This window comes from Rhincodon typus, chromosome 11 (assembly GCF_021869965.1).
Source record: "Rhincodon typus isolate 14 chromosome 11, sRhiTyp1.1, whole genome shotgun sequence".
Classification (NCBI taxonomy): domain Eukaryota; kingdom Metazoa; phylum Chordata; class Chondrichthyes; order Orectolobiformes; family Rhincodontidae; genus Rhincodon; species Rhincodon typus.
Genome location: NC_063342.1, coordinates 64,699,451 through 64,717,489, shown reverse-complemented (window position 1 = coordinate 64,717,489; position 18,039 = coordinate 64,699,451). Strand labels below are relative to the sequence as shown.

The 18,039-nt window shown below is 39.3% G+C and overlaps 1 protein-coding gene across 1 annotated transcript in view; it reads right to left on the bottom strand.

Annotated features, from left to right (window-relative positions):
* The window catches only part of LOC109930959 (SH3 domain-containing kinase-binding protein 1), a gene marked incomplete at its 5' end in the record, with an annotated part of 89,783 nt that overhangs the window by 18,044 nt on the left and 53,700 nt on the right, over window positions 1–18,039 (bottom strand). Inside the window, 2 exons of the mRNA XM_048602527.1 lie at window positions 3,440–3,491; window positions 7,443–7,544. Coding sequence (XP_048458484.1) covers window positions 3,440–3,491; window positions 7,443–7,544 — 154 coding nt within the window. The remainder of the gene's footprint in view (window positions 1–3,439; window positions 3,492–7,442; window positions 7,545–18,039) is intronic.

The following is an 18,039-nucleotide window of genomic DNA, read 5'->3' as shown; positions in this document are numbered from 1 at the left end:
ACTTTGTGTCATCTGCAAATTTGGTTACAATACATTCGCTTATTTCTTCCAAGTCATTCATATGGATATTGTAAATTGTTGCAATGTCAGCACTGATCCCTGTGGCACACCGCTGGCTAGATTTCCAACCTGAAAGAGAACTCCTAACTCCTAACTAATTTCTGAAGGAGGGTCTAGGCCCAAAACGTCAGCTTTTCTGCTCCTCTGATGCTGTTTGGCCTGCTGTGTTCATCCAGTTCTACACTTTGTTATCTCCTAACTCCCATTCATTGTTTCCTGCCCATTAGCCAACTGTCTATCCAAACCAACATCATGGGTCTTATCTTACAATTTAAGCTTTTGTGAGCAACCTTGTTAAATGCCTTCCAGAAGGCCAAATATAACACATCTACTACTTTCCCTCAATCGATCCTGGTTAAGATTTCCTCGAAAAACTCTAAATTAATCAAATACGATTTCCCTTTCATAAAGCCATGCTGATTCTAATTGATTAGATTAGGATTTTCCAAATATGCTGTTATTACTTCCTTAATAATTGATTCCAACAATACATATTAGGTTAATCAGTCTATAGTTAGTTGCTTTTGGTCTCCCTCCCTTTTTGAATAGGGGTGTTACATTGGGAGGTTTCTAATCCTCTGGTACTGCTACAGGATTCAATATTTTTTGGAAAATTACAACCAATGCATCCATTACGTCTGTAGCTACTTCCTCTCGGATCCTCAGACTTACACCATCAGGACTAGGGAACTTAAATGCTTTCATCCCATAAGTTTGTCTAATTCTACTTCTCCAGTGATGGTGATGGTACTTAATTCCTCCCCATATTTATTAGTATTAATGAAACATTTGAAGTATCTTCCACTATAAAGACTGATGCCATCAACTCCTCTGCCATTTACTTGCTGCCCCCGACTTCTCCCCAGATTTATTTTCTAAGGGACCTATGTTCACTTTGACCACTATTGGCCTTTTTATATATTTCAAGAAGCTCTTATTATCTCCTCACCAGTTTGCCCTCATGGTTTATTTTCTCTCTATTATCCTTTTAGTTTTCCTTTGCTGGATTCTGAATTTATTCCAGTCTTCAGACCGATCACTGACTTTTGCCTGCTTGTATGCTTTTTCTTTCAACTTCATACATTCCTTAACTTCCTTGGTCAGCTATGGTTGGTTTATCCCTCTCAGAATCTTTACTCCTTACCGGGATACATTGTTGCTGAGAGTCTTGAATTACTGCGTTAAATGTCTACCATGTTTACTCACTGTCTTTTCTTCCAATCTATCTGCCCAGTGCACTTTAGCTAATTCCGTTTTAAGTTAATTACAGTTGTTTCTAACACAGATTTCTCACACTCAAACTGAATATTAAATTCTATCATGTTATGATCACTACTTTAGGGGATCTTTCATTCTGAAGTCATTTATTAAACCTGCGTCATTATCAGCTCCAGGATAGCCTTTTCCCTGGTTGGCTCCAGTATATATTGCTCTAGGAAACTATCCTAATGCACTCTACGAATTTATTGTTGTAGATACCCTTTCCAACTTGGTTGATCCAATCAACATGAAGATTGAAATCACCCAAATTATTGGTCTATTCTTTTAACATTATATCCTTTCCTACAGTATGGCTACTGTTTTGGGGTAAATACACTACTCCTGACAATGTTTTCTTTCCCTTGCCGTTATCTACCTCCATCCAAATGGACTCTACATCTAGATCATCTCTTACAACTGTCCTCACTTCAGGTCTTATTAACAGTGCTACCCCACCTTCCCTCATGTCTTGCCAAAAGGTCAAATTTCCCTGAATGTTAAATTCTACTTTGATCTCCTTATAAACCATGTCTCTGTAGTGGCTACAAGATCATATCCATTTACCTCAATTTTCAGCAGCAATTCATCTAGCTTTTACCGAGTGCTTTGTGCATCAAAACACAGAGCCTTTTTGCCATTTTTAATCATCCTAACTATTCTTTGTACTGTGGCCCTATTGTGGAAGGAGAGAAGGAAAGAGTGGAAAAGAGACATGGGGGAAGAGAGAGAGGAAGACAGCAAGAGCGAGATGGCACGGAAGAGGGGGGGGGGGGGGGAGAGGAGGGGACGGAGAGAACGAGAGGGAGTGCAAGAGGGCAAGTGAAGTGGGGCGTGGCAAGAGCGCGCATGAGAGGGTGAAGAAAGTGAGCGGAGAGAGTGCAAGGCAGAGGGGGAGGGGAGGGGGCAGAGACAGTGCACAAGAGATCAAGAGGGCGCGTGTGAGGGCGAGAGGGAAGGGGCAGATGGCACTTGTGGATGAGAAGGGGAGATTGGAGGGGCAGAGAGCATGCACAAGCACAAAAAGGGTGGGGGGAGGGGGCGGACAGCGCATGCATGTGCAAGAAGGGGAGGGGAGAGAGAGTGACAGCTAGAGCGAGAGGCGGGAGGGAGAGAGAGTGTGGAGAGGGTTGCGGGAGTGTGGGAGACATATGGAATGGGACAGAGAAAGAGCAGAGGGAGAATGAGAGAAGTGCAGGAAGGAAAGTGTGGGACAGACAGCGGCGGGGGGGGAGGGTAGTGAGATTGAAAAGGAAGGAGAGAAGGAAGGAAACTGAAAGACAAGTTAGAAACGGGTAGGGAAGAGAGTATAGAGGGGGGAATACAGGGTGCAAAGAGGAGAAGAGGAAGAGAGCTGAGTGAAAGAGGGGAGATAGAGAGGGAAGGGAGGAAGAAGGTAGAAAGAAGGGTGAACTTAATTTTTTAAAAATCATCAGTAAGGGTAATTGCCCACTAGATGGCACACCTCTAAAATGCAAGAAAGTTATTTGTCAATTTGGGGCAAGATATAATCAGCAATTAAATTGCAAAAACAAACAAATATATTATTCATTTCATTGTCTTCTAACATTAAGTTTATATGACATTTTTTATTCATTTACAACTTTCATATCATTGTTAAATCAGTTACTGTGCTCCAGGCTCTCAAAGAAAAGTAGAAAATAGCAAATAGAAGCACAAATAAGGTTAGTAGCTTAAACTGAAGATCACAATGAGAAGACTCTACACCAGGGGATCAGGCATTCTCCCCTTACATTTCTGAATTTCTGACATGTAGTTCAATTTGATTTAAAAAAAGGTTAAATTTCACTATTTTTTAAAATAATGGAAAATAACTTGATAATTTGCAAATCCTTTTACTAAAACGTATTAATTTAACCATTAAACAATACAGAGAATATTTATGTACAATTTATGAAGTTATCTGATTATTTGCATCTACCTTTTGGTAAATTTTAAACAGGATATTGTCCATATTTGACGCAATTTTTTTTCCCAAATAATTTTGTTAATTCAAACTTTGTGGTACTTTAATCAAAAGGCTTATTCAACTGGAGTACATGTATTTCACATTGATTTGAACTTCATCAAATTGAAATGATTTATAACTAATAAACATTACCCGACAATGGCTTGACAGTTGGAGCTGAAGGGGGTGGAGGCTTCTTGGGTCGCTAAAGAACAAAAACATGCAATTTAATATTCAATAAGCACATATTCAGTTTAAAATCCCAATACATGCTGTGTCAAAAAATACAGAAGACAATAACTAGGCAGAACCAAATTGATCCAGTATTGATGGTGTAACATCCTGACTAGATCAGCCTAATGTTTAAAAATGGCACATCAGATGGCACAGAAATGTTTAAGACCCATTCTATACAAAATAGTTTCAGTTGGGATACAGTTATAACTTATCATCTGCATTTTACAAACACAGCACAGTGACAACACTGCAGAATGATAGCACTGAGTATATAGTTGGTGGTTAATTTTTAATCTTTGGTTGAACAGATTAGTTTATAATAGGATCCCTGAAGCTCAGTAACCAACACTATTTTACTGGAGGCCATTTCAATAAACAGCTGAGCTAACAAAGTCCCACACGTGTTTCCTGGCTAACTGATTTTAGCCAGATACAGCACACTGGGCCTCTCTAACGTTCAGACAACCAGTGTAAAATGCACATTTCCAGCTTTTGGAGCTAGATCTAAATGTATCACATTATAGTGAGATTATAAATCCCCACCTCTCTATTGACTACCAATTTAGATTAGATTAGGCTGCCTCAAACCAGTTGCAATCTGCAGTATTAAGCAGCCCACAAGTATAAACTCCCTCTCTCTTTCCCTTTATAAAAAAAATGTGAAATCAGTTCTAAACTGATCCCTTATTTTTAGGTTGGGTTGGTGTGTGGGGGTGGATTTATTTTAAAGCTGACTGTGCTATTAAAGAGAAATTGGTTCCATGTTTTGGAACTTCAACACTTGTAATACATCAATATTTTCTAATGAACCACTTATTCACCAAAAAGATGAGCTATGCTAAGCAAAAATTCCAAAGAACTCACTCACAAACAGAAAAATCACATATGATGCTAACCAACCAACAACCCATCCATACAAGAAGTCCATACTTTCTCCCCTACCTGTTCTCAACCAAATGCTCCACAAAGTTTTGGAAACACGTAAAGGCTTCAGGTTAAAGAAAGGGAACTTCAACAGGATTTGAAAAGAATACGTTGGACAGAGCCATGCCTAATGTTTTGCTTTTGTTTTCCTCTATTATCCTTGCAACCTGCTGCAGCTAACAGCACCCAGCAACCGAAACTATGCAGGTCATGGTTCAAAAACAAATGGTTTTCTTTGCTGCACTTCTTAGCACCAGCTCTAAGCATTATACACAAATATTAGAAACACTAATTCAAACATTTGTAGCACAGGGAAAGCCATTCAGCTAAATATGTATATGACAGCCAATGAAGAGCTACCAAGGCTGAACATACCTTTCAGTTCTTGCCCACAGCCCTGTAGGTTACAGCACTTCCAATGCGTATTGCAGGTTTTTAAAAACTGTAACGGTGTTTCTTATACAACTGTCCGATCACAGAGTGTTCTAGAAGTACCAGCTGGGTGAAAAGTTCTTTCTGTATCTCCCTTCTAGATATTTTCTAATCAATCTGTTCAGAGATGTAACTACACACCTCTGGAACAGGTGGGGACCTAAATCCAGACATCCTGGCTCAAAAGGCAAGGACACTATGACTGTGTCACAACAGCTCTAGCACTTCCTTTTAATCTTCCTACCAATTATTTTATATCAACATACAATGACCCCTCTACTGATAGGAATAGGTCATTTCCATCCATTCTTTCTAAATCCCTCAACTTTATTATCCTCAATTAAATTTCTCCTCAGCCTCCTATTCCAAAAAACATCCGGCCTATGCAATCTGCCCTTGCAGCCAAAATATTTTAATTATGAGTAACATCCCAGATTTGCTCTGTACATTCTCATGTGCAATTCCACTCTTCCTGTATTGTGGTGACCAGACTTATAAGATGCACTGTAATTTAAATATACAATTCTAGCATAAACCCCTCGCTCTCATATTCTTTGCCTCAGTTAATAAAGTAAATGGATATCGTCTGTAAGATGTAAGTGCAGAGGCAGGATATCAGCCCGTTGAGTCCACCCATCATTCAACGAGATCATGGCTCATCTGATAATCCTCACCTCCAATTTCCTGCCTTTTCCTTATATCCCTCGATTCCCTTACTCATTAAAAATTTTCAGCCTGGAACATACTTAAATGACCCAAACTCTACAATAAAGAATTACACAGACTTACCACCTTCAGAGAAAAAAAAAAAATCCTCATCTGCCTTAAATGGGCAACACCTTGTTCTGCTGTAATGCCTTCTGGTCCTAAACTTTCCTACAAGGAGAAAGAACTCCTCCTCATCAACTCTGTCAAGCCTCCTAAGAATCTTATATGTTTTAATAAGATCTCCTCTCATTCTCCTAAAATCCAATGAGGTCAAGTCTAAAAAGCTAAACCCCTCCTCATGAGACAGTCCATCCATACCTGGTATCAGCCTAGAGAACCTTCTCTGGACTGCTGCTAATGCCTGTACATTTTTTTTTGATATGGGGCCCAAAAATGTTCACAGTATTCCAGCTGTGGTCTGACCAGTACCCTGTACAATTTTAACAAGATCTCCCTATTTTTAATATTCCATTCCCTTTAAAATTCCCTTAGAATATTCTATTTGTCTTCCCTATTACCAGCTGAACTTACGAGTTACCTTAAAACGATTCACGCAGAAGGGCATTTAATCCCTCTGTTCTGCAACTTTTTGCAGTCTTTCTCCACTTCAGCTCTTTCATTCTTCCTACCAAAATATATAACCCTCACTTTCCCATATTAGATATCATTTGCCAAGTTTTTGCCTACACATTTAACCTATCTATATCCCTATGTAGACTCATATTATGTCATCCTCACTACTTGCGTTCCCACCTGTTTTCGTATAATCCACAAACTTGGCAAGCGTACGTTCATTTCTGTCATCAATATATATTGTAAATAACTGCAGCCCAAACACAAATCCCCGTGACTCTCTACTGGTTACAGATCACCATATGGTGAATGCGCTCTTTATCCTTAGTCTCTTCTTCTATGTAGCCAACACTCTGTCTATTCAGATATCCTACTCCTAACACCATGGCCTTGTCTCAGTAAGTAGCTGTATCTGCTGTACCTTGTCGAATGCCTTTTGGAAATCAAAATATATTGTATGTACTTATTCACTTGTCATATTTCCCTTTTTACATCCTATGATATGACTCTCCAGAGCAGTTCCCACAACAAAAACAGTTCAGTTCAAATAAGCCATCCAATTGTTGTTTTCTTGCATCCTTCTTTGCCAAACATGCATTTCCCTGCTGTATTGATTCAGATGCTATTAACATTTCCTTTCTATTTATGTCCACTGCTTTTCCTTTGTGGTTTTCCATGGATTTTGGACATCAGTTTTCTCTCTAGAAAGCTAGTTTTGAGCCTTGTTCTTCTTCCTTTTGACACCTAACTTTTATTCACTGAAGCAGCATTGGGTAAGGTTGGAGCCAGCAAATCATTAAAGTATAGGGCCATAGTCTTCAGTGCCTCCATGTTTCTCATGATCACAGTTCCTGACAACACCAAGTCAGTTATAATAGAAATTCAAGTCCAGTTTTACTCCACTGTAAATTATTCAAAGCACTGTAGATGATTAAAAATGATCCAATATTTAACTTCCCTCAATATGCAGGGAAAACACAATCAAGTAAATCAGCAAATTGCTTACAGACTTTATTATATTTGCACAACCCACCCCCAAGCCTCATTTCAAGAGTTGCTTAAGTTCAAGACTCAGTTTCTTGCCAAGAAAATAACACTTTACAAGTCCAGTCTCAGCAGACACAAGAGAACAGATGGTGCTGTACTGTGCAATTTTTAATTCAATATGCTTGTGGTCTTTTGGGTATAAATTAAGTTGCACATTTTCATAAGCCTGTCTGATGCCTTTAAAAGCAGAGGAACAATGATAGTTCAAAGTTACAAGTGGCAGAAAGGTACTTACTTCTTTTTCAAAGTCAGGTGGCAGAAGTTTCACAAAGTTATCTGGAAAAACTCCCCGTTTACCATTGATTTCTCCTTCCCACCATCCAGCATCTGCACATTCCTACAGGAAAAGAAACAACTAGATCTAGCAATTTTCCCAGCATTAACAATTATAATATAGGATTCTCAACCATCCCAGAATGAAGTTTATTTCCACCACACCCCACCACGAAGTGCTACTTTCAGCAGCCTGTGGATCAGTGATTTTAAACTTTATGTCACAATAGCCCACACTTCACCTAAAGTTACTGGTTAGAAAAGTCAGCATTTCCTATGAGAGCCAGGCACTGCAGCAGTAAGTGGTGTATGAGAATGGCACTAGCAAAGGCGTAATCAGTTAAGGGATTGGAAACCTGGGGACCTTACTGAAATGTGAATGATATTTCCAATGATGGGAGAATAGGGAACAGAAACAAAGGATTCTCATCAGGGCAGAGAAAACTTCCTCAACTATTATACTTTATGTAACTTTTGAGGTAGAGACAAAACATTATTGTCAAAGGACGTAGGACATATATCTGGGTATGGGTTACAATATTTGGTGATATGGGGGTGGTGCGGGGGAGAGGAATGGGAGGCATTCAGGCAATGCAACCGTAACAGAGAGCACAATCACTAAGGAACAAATGATTTCTTCCTTTGTTGTAATTTCTATAATTCCACGGAAATATTCCTTTTTGAGCCCGAGCTAAAGGAATGGTTTAGAAATGTTGGTGCAAACCATGTTCAGGACAATGTGCCCTCCGAGAATTATCCCAAAAACCAAGCTCACCATCCTTTGTGCAGAGCTTTTGTGCTCTTTTTGACATGTATATTCCAACTACAAAAACTCTTGGTTTTGACCAAGATTCCCAACTCAGAATGCCAGCTCTATATGTAACCAGGATTGAGGACAGAGTCCAAGGAGAGATGAAGTCTGTTAAAAGTGGCAATAACCTGAAACTTGACCTTACCTTCTGCAGAAAAGTTGGAAATCAATTTAATCAAGACTATCAGTAGGTCATCACATTACTGTTTGGTATTAAGGGAATGAGTGTCTTCACTAATTATATTGCTAACTCACTGAAATTGCACTAACAACCATTAGTCAATGGTAGAATCAGAGTTTCTTTCCTCCTCCTGATTTTTCCTCTGTGAATCACTCTCCTTCAGATTTCCCTCTTCTCCACTCGCTTACCTGCAAAGATAGCCTCTTAGTTCTTGAAACATGTACAATAATATTCTTAAGCATATGGGATTTGGGTAATTCCAAGCAGGGGACCATTGTGTGATCAGACATGACATAGGGTCAGACATAATTTTATCAAATTCCAGGTAGGCTCCAACCAAATTGGCAACCTTACGATAAGATCTATACAGGAAGAAACAGATTAAAATACATCCAATTAGCCTTCCCATATTTACAGATGCTAACAACTGGAGTCTTAACTGCACCCAATGGAATAACTCACAATAAATTCTAAAATGGTGCACTGAGCATAGCATGGATATTACAGCTGCTCCTGAGACACAGGCTTATTTCTAAATTTACTTCCAGATTTCTTAGAGTCATGAATAAGAAATATTTGGAGGGGTTTGGGCCAAGTGCAGGCAGGTGGGACCCAGTTTAGTTTGGGATTATGGTTGGCATAGACTGGTTGGACCAAAGGGTCTGTTTCTGTGCTGTATAACTATGACTCGAAGAATAGAGCCTTCCATTATTCCCATTTAACTTCTGCAATTTACACATTTTTTGGAGATTCGTAATTTCAATTGCATTATGTGAAATGCAACGTGGGATAATGAATGTTAGATCAATTGTAATTTTCAATACAATCAATTGCTGGTAATACACAGTCATCTTGGAGCCACCTTCTGTAGTCTTCCTGACACCTCCGTTCCTCAGCGGACTTTTGCATTTGTGCAAAATTCACCTTCTGCATAGTGGTCATTCTGTTCACACATGTACAATCATAACCAAGATAAAAACTTTTTAAACGTGCAATTCATTCTTTCAAGCAAAACAAAAAACAGCAGCAGCCCTAACAAACTATATTTTTGTTAGCAATACTTCATTATGTTTTGCCAGGTTTTAATTCTGCAGAGTTTTATTATTACTGTACTGTTTTGATTTCAAAACAGGAATACTCATTGGAACAAAATAAGTCAAGAACTATAAACAGAAGTGATTATACACTTTCTGGCACCTGAATTCTAAGGCAACCTTAAACATGCATTTTTAGAACACTGCTAAAGTTTATAATTATTTTATCCAATATAATAAATTTCCTGGCTTCAGAAAAATTGTCAATTTCTGTTATCCACTTTAAATTTCATCCATTTCAGTTGATGCTGATCTGACTTCCATTGATTGCCTTTCACATCTAAAGCGTGGGGGCTCTGGTATTATGTCTAGTATCATGTGTTAGCTGTGGGTTAGTCAGTAACATTCTCAACTCCAGGTCAGAAGGTTTTGGTTTTAAGTCTCATGTCAGCACATGAGCATAAAAACCAAGACAGATACTGTAGCACACTATAGCGAATGTCCTACTCTGTCGGTACATCAAGGCCCCATCTTCCTCAAGTGAACTTAAGAGATCACATTTCACTGAAGAGAAGGAGCTTAATCCTAGTGTACTGGCCACGTTTTCCCTTAATTAACATCAATAGACAGATTACCTTTTCATTCTCATATTGGTACATGGGGAAGTTCGAAGTATAAAATTTGGCTGCTTCCTACATTAGGACAGTATCTACAATTTGAAACAATTCAATAGCAGCAAAATGTTTTGAGACATCAGTCGGTTATAAAAGGTGTTAAATAAATGGAAATCTGTTGTCTTTTTGGGGATTGTCCATGATTGCTTATTTGTAAAGTGGTTTTGTGCTGTGGCTGCGTCAACGCTGACAGGATGTGGTTGTCCACTGTCTAATTCAAGGATTAGCTCATCCACCTTTCAATGTTGTGACCTCTGTTGAGTGTCCCTTGCCCTTCCTCCAGGCACCTATCCAGAAAATTCCAAACCAATCTATGGCACTCAACAATGACCAGTTCTAGGGAGCAACTTACAGGTTACAGGTCTAATATTTAACCCCTGATTAGGAATCAAAATCTACTTTCCTCTTGTTTTACACCCATTACTTATGATCCTGTTATCATTCTGTCAACTACCCAAAAACTAACATTTTTAGTTTCAGTTCCTGCTTTCTTTCCTAATTGTAAATGTTGTATTCATTCCAGTTACACTTGAAACCATCTCATTTCTCTTACCTGCAACTACACCAGTCAACAATATTCCAGCTGCAGCATTACAATCAAAACTGCAGAGTTTTCTAAAGTTGCCATTACTACAACTATACAGACGTCTCCTCATCTGCTATGCCTGAAGTTAACTATGAGAAGGGGGGGTTAGTCAACACAGGACGGAGGGTGTTGTACTTAAATGCACACAGTACATGAAACGAGGTAAATGAGCTTATACAGCAGATTGAAAGTGGCAGGTACCTTGTTGAGAGTATCACAGAAACATGGCCACAACGGGATCCAGGTTGGTAACTAAATAAACAAGGATACACATCTTATTGAACAGACAGGCTGATGGGCAGAGGAGGTGGAGTTGCCTTATTAGTAAGAAATTAAATTAAACTGAAAGCAAGAAGTGATATAGAGTCAGAAGGTCTGGAATCTGAGAGAGTAGAATTGAGGAACCACAAAGGAAAAAAGACCCTGACGGGAGATGTGGGCTTCCTAGCAGTAGTCAGGATGTGGGGAAGAAAGTAAATCAGGAGGTTGAAAAGACATGCAAGAAAGGCACTATTACAATAATCACGGGGGACTTCAATATGCAAACAGACTGGGAAACTCAGATTAGTAGCAGATCCCAAGAAAAGGGAACAGGCAATTCTGGATTTGATGATGCATAAAGGGGCAGACTTGAATAGGGAGCTTAAGGTGAAGGAACCCCGAATAGGAAGTGACCATAATATGATAGAATTTACCCCGCAGTTTGAGAGGGAGAAGCTGGAATCAGATGTAACAGTATTATAACTGAGTGAAGGTAATTACAAAGACATGAGAGAGGAGCTGGCTAGGGTTGACTGGAGGGGGAGTCTAGCAGGGAAGACAATGGAGCAGCAATGGCAGGAGTATCTACAGGTAATTTGGGAAGCACAGTAGAAATTCATCCCAAGGAAGAAGAAACATACTAAAGGAAAACCATGACTGATAGGGAAAGTCAAGGACAGCATAAAAGCAAAACGAAAAGCATACAATGTGGTGAAGATTAGTGGGAAGCCAGATGATTGGGAAACCTTTAAGAGCCAAGAGAGGATAATTTAAAAAAGAAATAAGGGGGAGATGATGAAATATGAGAGTAACCTAGCTAGTAATATTAAAGAAGACAGCAAGACTTTTCTTCAGCTATCTGAAAGGTAAGCGAGAGACAGGAGTGGACATTGGACTGCTGGAAAATTAGGCTACACAAGTTGTGATGGGGAATAAAGAAATGGCAGAGGAACTGAATTGGTATTTTGCATTAGTTTTCGCAGTGGAAGACACCAGCAGCATACCAGAATTTCAAGGAAGGAAGGGGGAAGAGGCGAGTATTGTGGCCATCACGAAGGAGAAGATGCCGGGGAAGCTGAAAGGTCTCGAGGTGGATAAATCACCTGGACAGATGGACCACAGCCCAAGTTCTGAAGGTGATAGCTGAGGAGATTGTAGAGATCGAAATGGGGAGGCGATGGCTTAGTGGCATTATTGCTGGATTGTCGACCCAGATAACGTTCTGGGGACCTGGGTTCAAATTCCACCACGGCAGATGGTGGAATTTGAATTCAATAAATATCTGGAATTAAGAATCTAATGATGACCATGAATCTATTGTCAGAAAAACCCATCTGATTCACTAATGTCCTTTAGGGAATATCCTTTAGGATAGCAGTTTCCTGGCCTACAGATGATTCCAGACGCACAGGAACGTGGTTGACTCTTAACTGCTCTCTGAGAAATTAGGGATGGGCAATAAATGCTGCTTAGCCAGCGACGCCCCTTATCCCATTAAGGAATAAAGAAAGAAAGAAAGGTATTGGTGGTAATTTTTCAGGAATCACTGGCATCAGAGGAAGTCCCAGGGAACTGGAAAATAGCAAATGTAACACTCCTGTTCAAGGAGGGTAGGAAGCAGATGACAGAAAACTATACGTTGGTTAACCTAATCTTGGCCATTGCTAAGATTAGTCCATTATTAAGGATGAGAATGCAGAGTACTTGGAATAGCATGGTAAAATAGAGCTTAGTCAGCATGGCTTCATCAAGGGGAGGTCATGCCTGACAGATCTGTTAGATTCTTTGAGGAGGTAACAAGCAAGTTAGACAAAGGAAAGCCTGTGGACATGATCTATTTGGACTTATCGAAGGCCTTTGACAAGGTGCTACACAAGAGGCTGCTAAATAAGAGTCCTTGGTTTAGGGGCGAGGTGTTGGCATGGATGAAGGATTGCCTGACTAACAGAAGGCAGAATGTGAGGGGTAAAAGAATCTTTTTCAGGATAGCAGCTACAGACTAGTGGAATTCTGCACGGGCCTGTGTTGGGACGACAACTATTCATGTTGTGTATTAACAATCTGGACGAAAGAACTGACAGCACTGATGCCAAGTTTACAAATGACACGAAGATAGGTGCAGGGGCAGGCAGTGTTCAGGAATTGTGGAGGCTGCAGAATATGGACAGGCAAGGAGAGTGAGCAAAGAAATGGCAGATGGAATACAATGCGAGAAATTGAGGGGTAATGCACTTTGGTAGGAAGGATAGAGGCAAAGACTATTTTCTAAATGAGGAAAGGCTTCAGAAATCTGAAGCGCAAAGGGTCTTGGGAGTCTTAGTTCAGGATTCTCTTAACGTTAACCTGCAGGTTCCGTTGGCAGTTAGGAAGGCAAATGCAATGTTAGCGTTCATTTTGAGGGGGCTAGAAAAGAAGAGCAGAAATAGACTGCAGAGGCTATACAAGGAACTGCTCAAACTGCATTTGGAATGTTATGAACAGTTTTGCACCCCATATCTGAAGTAGGACTTGATAGCATTGGAAGGGGTCCAGGAGGTTTAGAAGAATGATCCTGTTGAAGAACCTGTCATGTGGGGAGCAGTTGAAGACATTGGATCTATACTCGTTAGAGTTTAGAAGGATGAGGAGTGATCAGATTGAAACTTACAGAATACGGAGAGGACTGGGTAGTGTGGGCGTGAGTATGATGTTTCCATTAGTAGGAGTGACTAGAACTGAGGGCACAATCGCAGAGTGAAGGGGCAATCTTTTAGAACTGAGATGAGGAGGAATTTCTTTGGCCAGAGGATGATGAATCTATGGAACTCACTGCCCCTGAGTGCTCTGCAGGCCAGGTCATTGAGTGTATTTAAGATAGAGATAAATAGATTCTTGATGAGAAGGGGATCAAGGTTTACAAGGAAGGCAAAAGAATCGCATTGGAAAACACATCAGCTATGATTGAATGGCGGAACAGACAGAATGGGCTGAATAGCCTATGCCTTAAGGTCTTCTAACTTTTGTAAAATTGCACTGTCTTAGTTACATGCCCCAGCATTATATTAGATTTTTTAATTGCTTTGCTGCACTGTCTACACGTTGACAATACCAAATCCACTTTGTCCAGCTTTCTTTTATTATCTCTATACTCATTTAATTCTGTTTATCTTGTATTTAAAAAAAATCCTTGGGATGTGTATGTCAGTCCAACGATTATTACCAACTACTCAGGAAAATGATGGAATGTGCGTTCTTCTTGATCTCTACATTCTGTATGGTTAAGATGCTCATTGTAGTGGTTTGACACAAGAGAATGGCTTGCTAGTTCACTTTAGGGACCATTTAAAAGTTAACCACTTGGATGCACATTTGGACATACATGTAGGTCTAGGCTATTAAAATACATGAAATATTTCCCAACTTTGACAGGAAAAAGTAAACATTGTTTTTCCTCAGTCACCTTCACACATACCAATGTTTTTATTTCTAGCTCTTTAAAAAAACTGAATTCAAATTTATAAACTGCAATGGTGGGATTTGAACTCACGTTCTCTGATGAATTATTCCAAGCTTCTGAATTACCAGTCCAGTAACCATTTTACAAAGCAATTACAAGAATTTTCTGGTGCAGTGGTAGTGTCCCTGTCCCTGGTCCAAAAGATCTGGGTTTATGTCCCAATTCAGGATGCAATAACCCTGAAGTGATGTCATACCAGGTAAATTAAAAATCAGAGTGCTCATGTGGTACAGTCATAGGCAAGCATTCAAGTTCCACCTACTCCAGAGGTGTGTCATAACATGTGTGAACAGATTGATTAAAGAGATATTTTAAGCAAGAAAATAGGACATTTTAATGTTGTTCAATCCCAGTATTTCCAATTTCATCAGGATAATGGTCAACAAGGTGCGCATTTGTGGCTAATTGGGAATTCACGTATGACACAAATAGTAAATCAGAAACAGAATAATAGACATTGCTATGAAGCAGATAAGCTCAATGGTCTCCATCATTAATAGCTCGCGCATTCGCATTAACATTTTGGTTTCACATAAGTGAAGCTGAAGATTATAGAACAAGGATGCAGAAACGGAGAAACAAATATTCAGACTTGAATGGATGCATTATATTGTTAATACGGTTTTGTTGCCAGCGTGTTACATTGCATGTGTTACAACTCATTTGAGATTTAAAACTGTTTAATTAATATATAACCTCTTGTTGAAAAACATTGATGCGGAAGCTTAACATTGTGAGCATGACAACAGGCTTCACTTCCATCGCTTTAATTGCAAATCTTCTTTGTGGCAGATGGAAATTTCAAGAAATTCTCTAACATATTCTATATCTGATGTATTTTTAAAAATCACTAATATAGGGTTGGAAGTACGCTATTAAACCCCTCCAGTCTTTTCAACCATTCAAATAAACCATGACAGGTATACAAACATTCATACAAACATACAACCTGACAGGCAATACATATAGCCACCTTTGACCCATATTCTTTTATACCTGAAAGTTTAAGAACGTTTCCCCACAGATGCTGCCTGACCTGCTGAGTGCTTCTGGTATTTTCTGTTTTTATTTTTGGATTATCATCTGTTCAGTGTTGGTAACTGACAAAAAATTAAATATTAATTTTGTTGCACATCAGGAAAATGTACTTGTTGTAATACTCCATACCTATCTAGTGTTACAGAAAATGCTAAATTAGATTTAAATGAATCTAGTGATTTATTATAAGTTACTACCGGGATACTGGTTCTCCACAGCGTTTCTCAAATTAAGATGAATGTCTCACAAAAGGTTAATTTTTTATATGGACTGGATTACAGAAATTAAACTTTTTTAAAAAGTAATCATGCATCATCTTGAAAATGTCTTAATTGTTCACAATGTTAATTATTCAAGAAATGCCATGGAATTCTGTTAAAAAGAAATGCATCCAAAGAGAAAGCACATGGGAATAAATACTTTTGTCACTAACTACAAAATAACCAAAGACTTCTTTTAATGGAAGGGTATTACAGCTCAAATGCTCTTTAAATACTCTTCATATTTAAATTACAGTTCTAAAGTAAACATATTCATCGTTATCCAAACAGTAAAACCTCATTGAAACCATTCTAAAGGTAAATAAATCTTTTGAATCATTTCACCAGCTGCATGAAAATCTAGATTCAGATGCAGCCAGGGGAGAAAATTAGAACTGTTGAATGGCACCATTCCTTTTTAGCAGGCAATTGCAGAAATTGCAGCTATAACACATGCATGCATACACATCAGTTGACGTCTTACAATATTGAAAATCTTTCTAAGTACTTTGCTCAGGAAAAAAAACAGTTAAATGACAGACTATAGCACTGGGGAATACAGATGTATTTCAATCCCCACTTGAAGGTCATATGTTCTGTCTTGTTTGTCTATTTCTATAAAACTATATGTTCTTATTTATATAGTAAGAACAGTAACAGCTTTAAGTGAAGGCACCTTCGTTCCATCCAACCCAGCCTCTTACTTTTTGCTGGTACATTACATTGTGACATAAGAACATAAGAACTCGGAGCAGGAGGAGGACATTTAGCCCCACGAACCTGCTCCATCATTTGATACAATCATGACTGATCTCATCTCGGCCTCAACTCCACTTTTCTGTCTGCTCTCCATGACCCTTCATTCTATTACTAATTAAAAATCTATCTCCTCCATAAGTTTATTCACTATCCCAGTATCCACCACACTGAATTCCACAGATTTGTGATTTTTTGAGAGAAGCAATTTCTCATCTGTTTAAAATCTGCCACCGCTTATCCTAAAACCATGTGACTTCTCATTCTAGATTGTCCCACAAGGGGGAGCATCCTCTCAACCTCTACTTTGTCAATCCCCTTTAGTATCTTATATACCCTCAACTGGATCTCCTTTCTAAACTCCAGAGATTTGAAGAAAGAGATCAGTCTGAGACTGGTACAGTTGGGAAAAGGAGCAAGTCAAACAGTCAGGTCAAGCAGGAACAAAGCAGAGAACAAGGTAAGACTGATAAATTTACTTCAATGCAAGAGGCCTGACCGATAAGGCAGATGAACTAAGGGCATGGTTGGGAACACGGGACTGGGATATTATAGCCATTACAGACACGTGGCTCAGGGATGGCAACTTAATGTTCCAGGGTATAAATGCTATTGGGGGGGGGGGGGCGCGCAGTAGCGCAAGAGGAGGCGTGGCATTTTTCATTAGGGATAACATTGCTGCTGTACTTAGGGGGAATATTCTTCAGATCATCCAGTGAAGTTATATGGGTGGAACTGAGAAATAAGAAAGGGAAGATCACCTTGTTGGGATTGCATCATCATAGGCCACGTCTGGCAGTCGGCAGAAAATTAAGAAGCAAATATGTAAGGGGATCTCAGACACGTACGAAAAATAGGGTTGTAATGGTAAGAGATTATAACTTTCCTAAAATAGACTGGGACTGTGATTGCGTTAAGGGCTTGGCTGGGGACAAACTTGTTAAATGTGTCCAAGAAAACTCTTATTCAATATGTGATGTATTTACTACAGAAGGAGCAACACTTGACCTTCTGTTGGGAAGCAAGACAGGGCAAGTTACAGAGGTGGGGGAGCTCATTGGGGCAAGTGATCACAATTCTATGAATTTTAAAATAGTTATGAAAAAGGATAAAACTGATCAAAAGTCAAAGTTCTAAATTAGATGAAGGCCAATTTTGACAGTATTAAACAGGAACTTTCAAAAGTTGATTAGATGAGGCTATTTCCAAGTAAAGCGATGGTTGGGAAGTGGGAGGCCTTTAAAAATGAGATAATGAGTGTTCAGGGAGAGTATTTTCCTGTTAGGGTGGAAAGCAAGGCTGGTAGGTGTCAGGAACGCTGGATGACTAGAGAAATTGAGGCTCTGGTCAAGAATAAGGAGGCAGCATGTGTCAGGTATAGACAGCTGGGTTTGAGTGAATCCCTAGAGGAGTATAAGGGTGATAAGAGCACACTGAGGAGGGAAATCAGAATGTCAAAAAG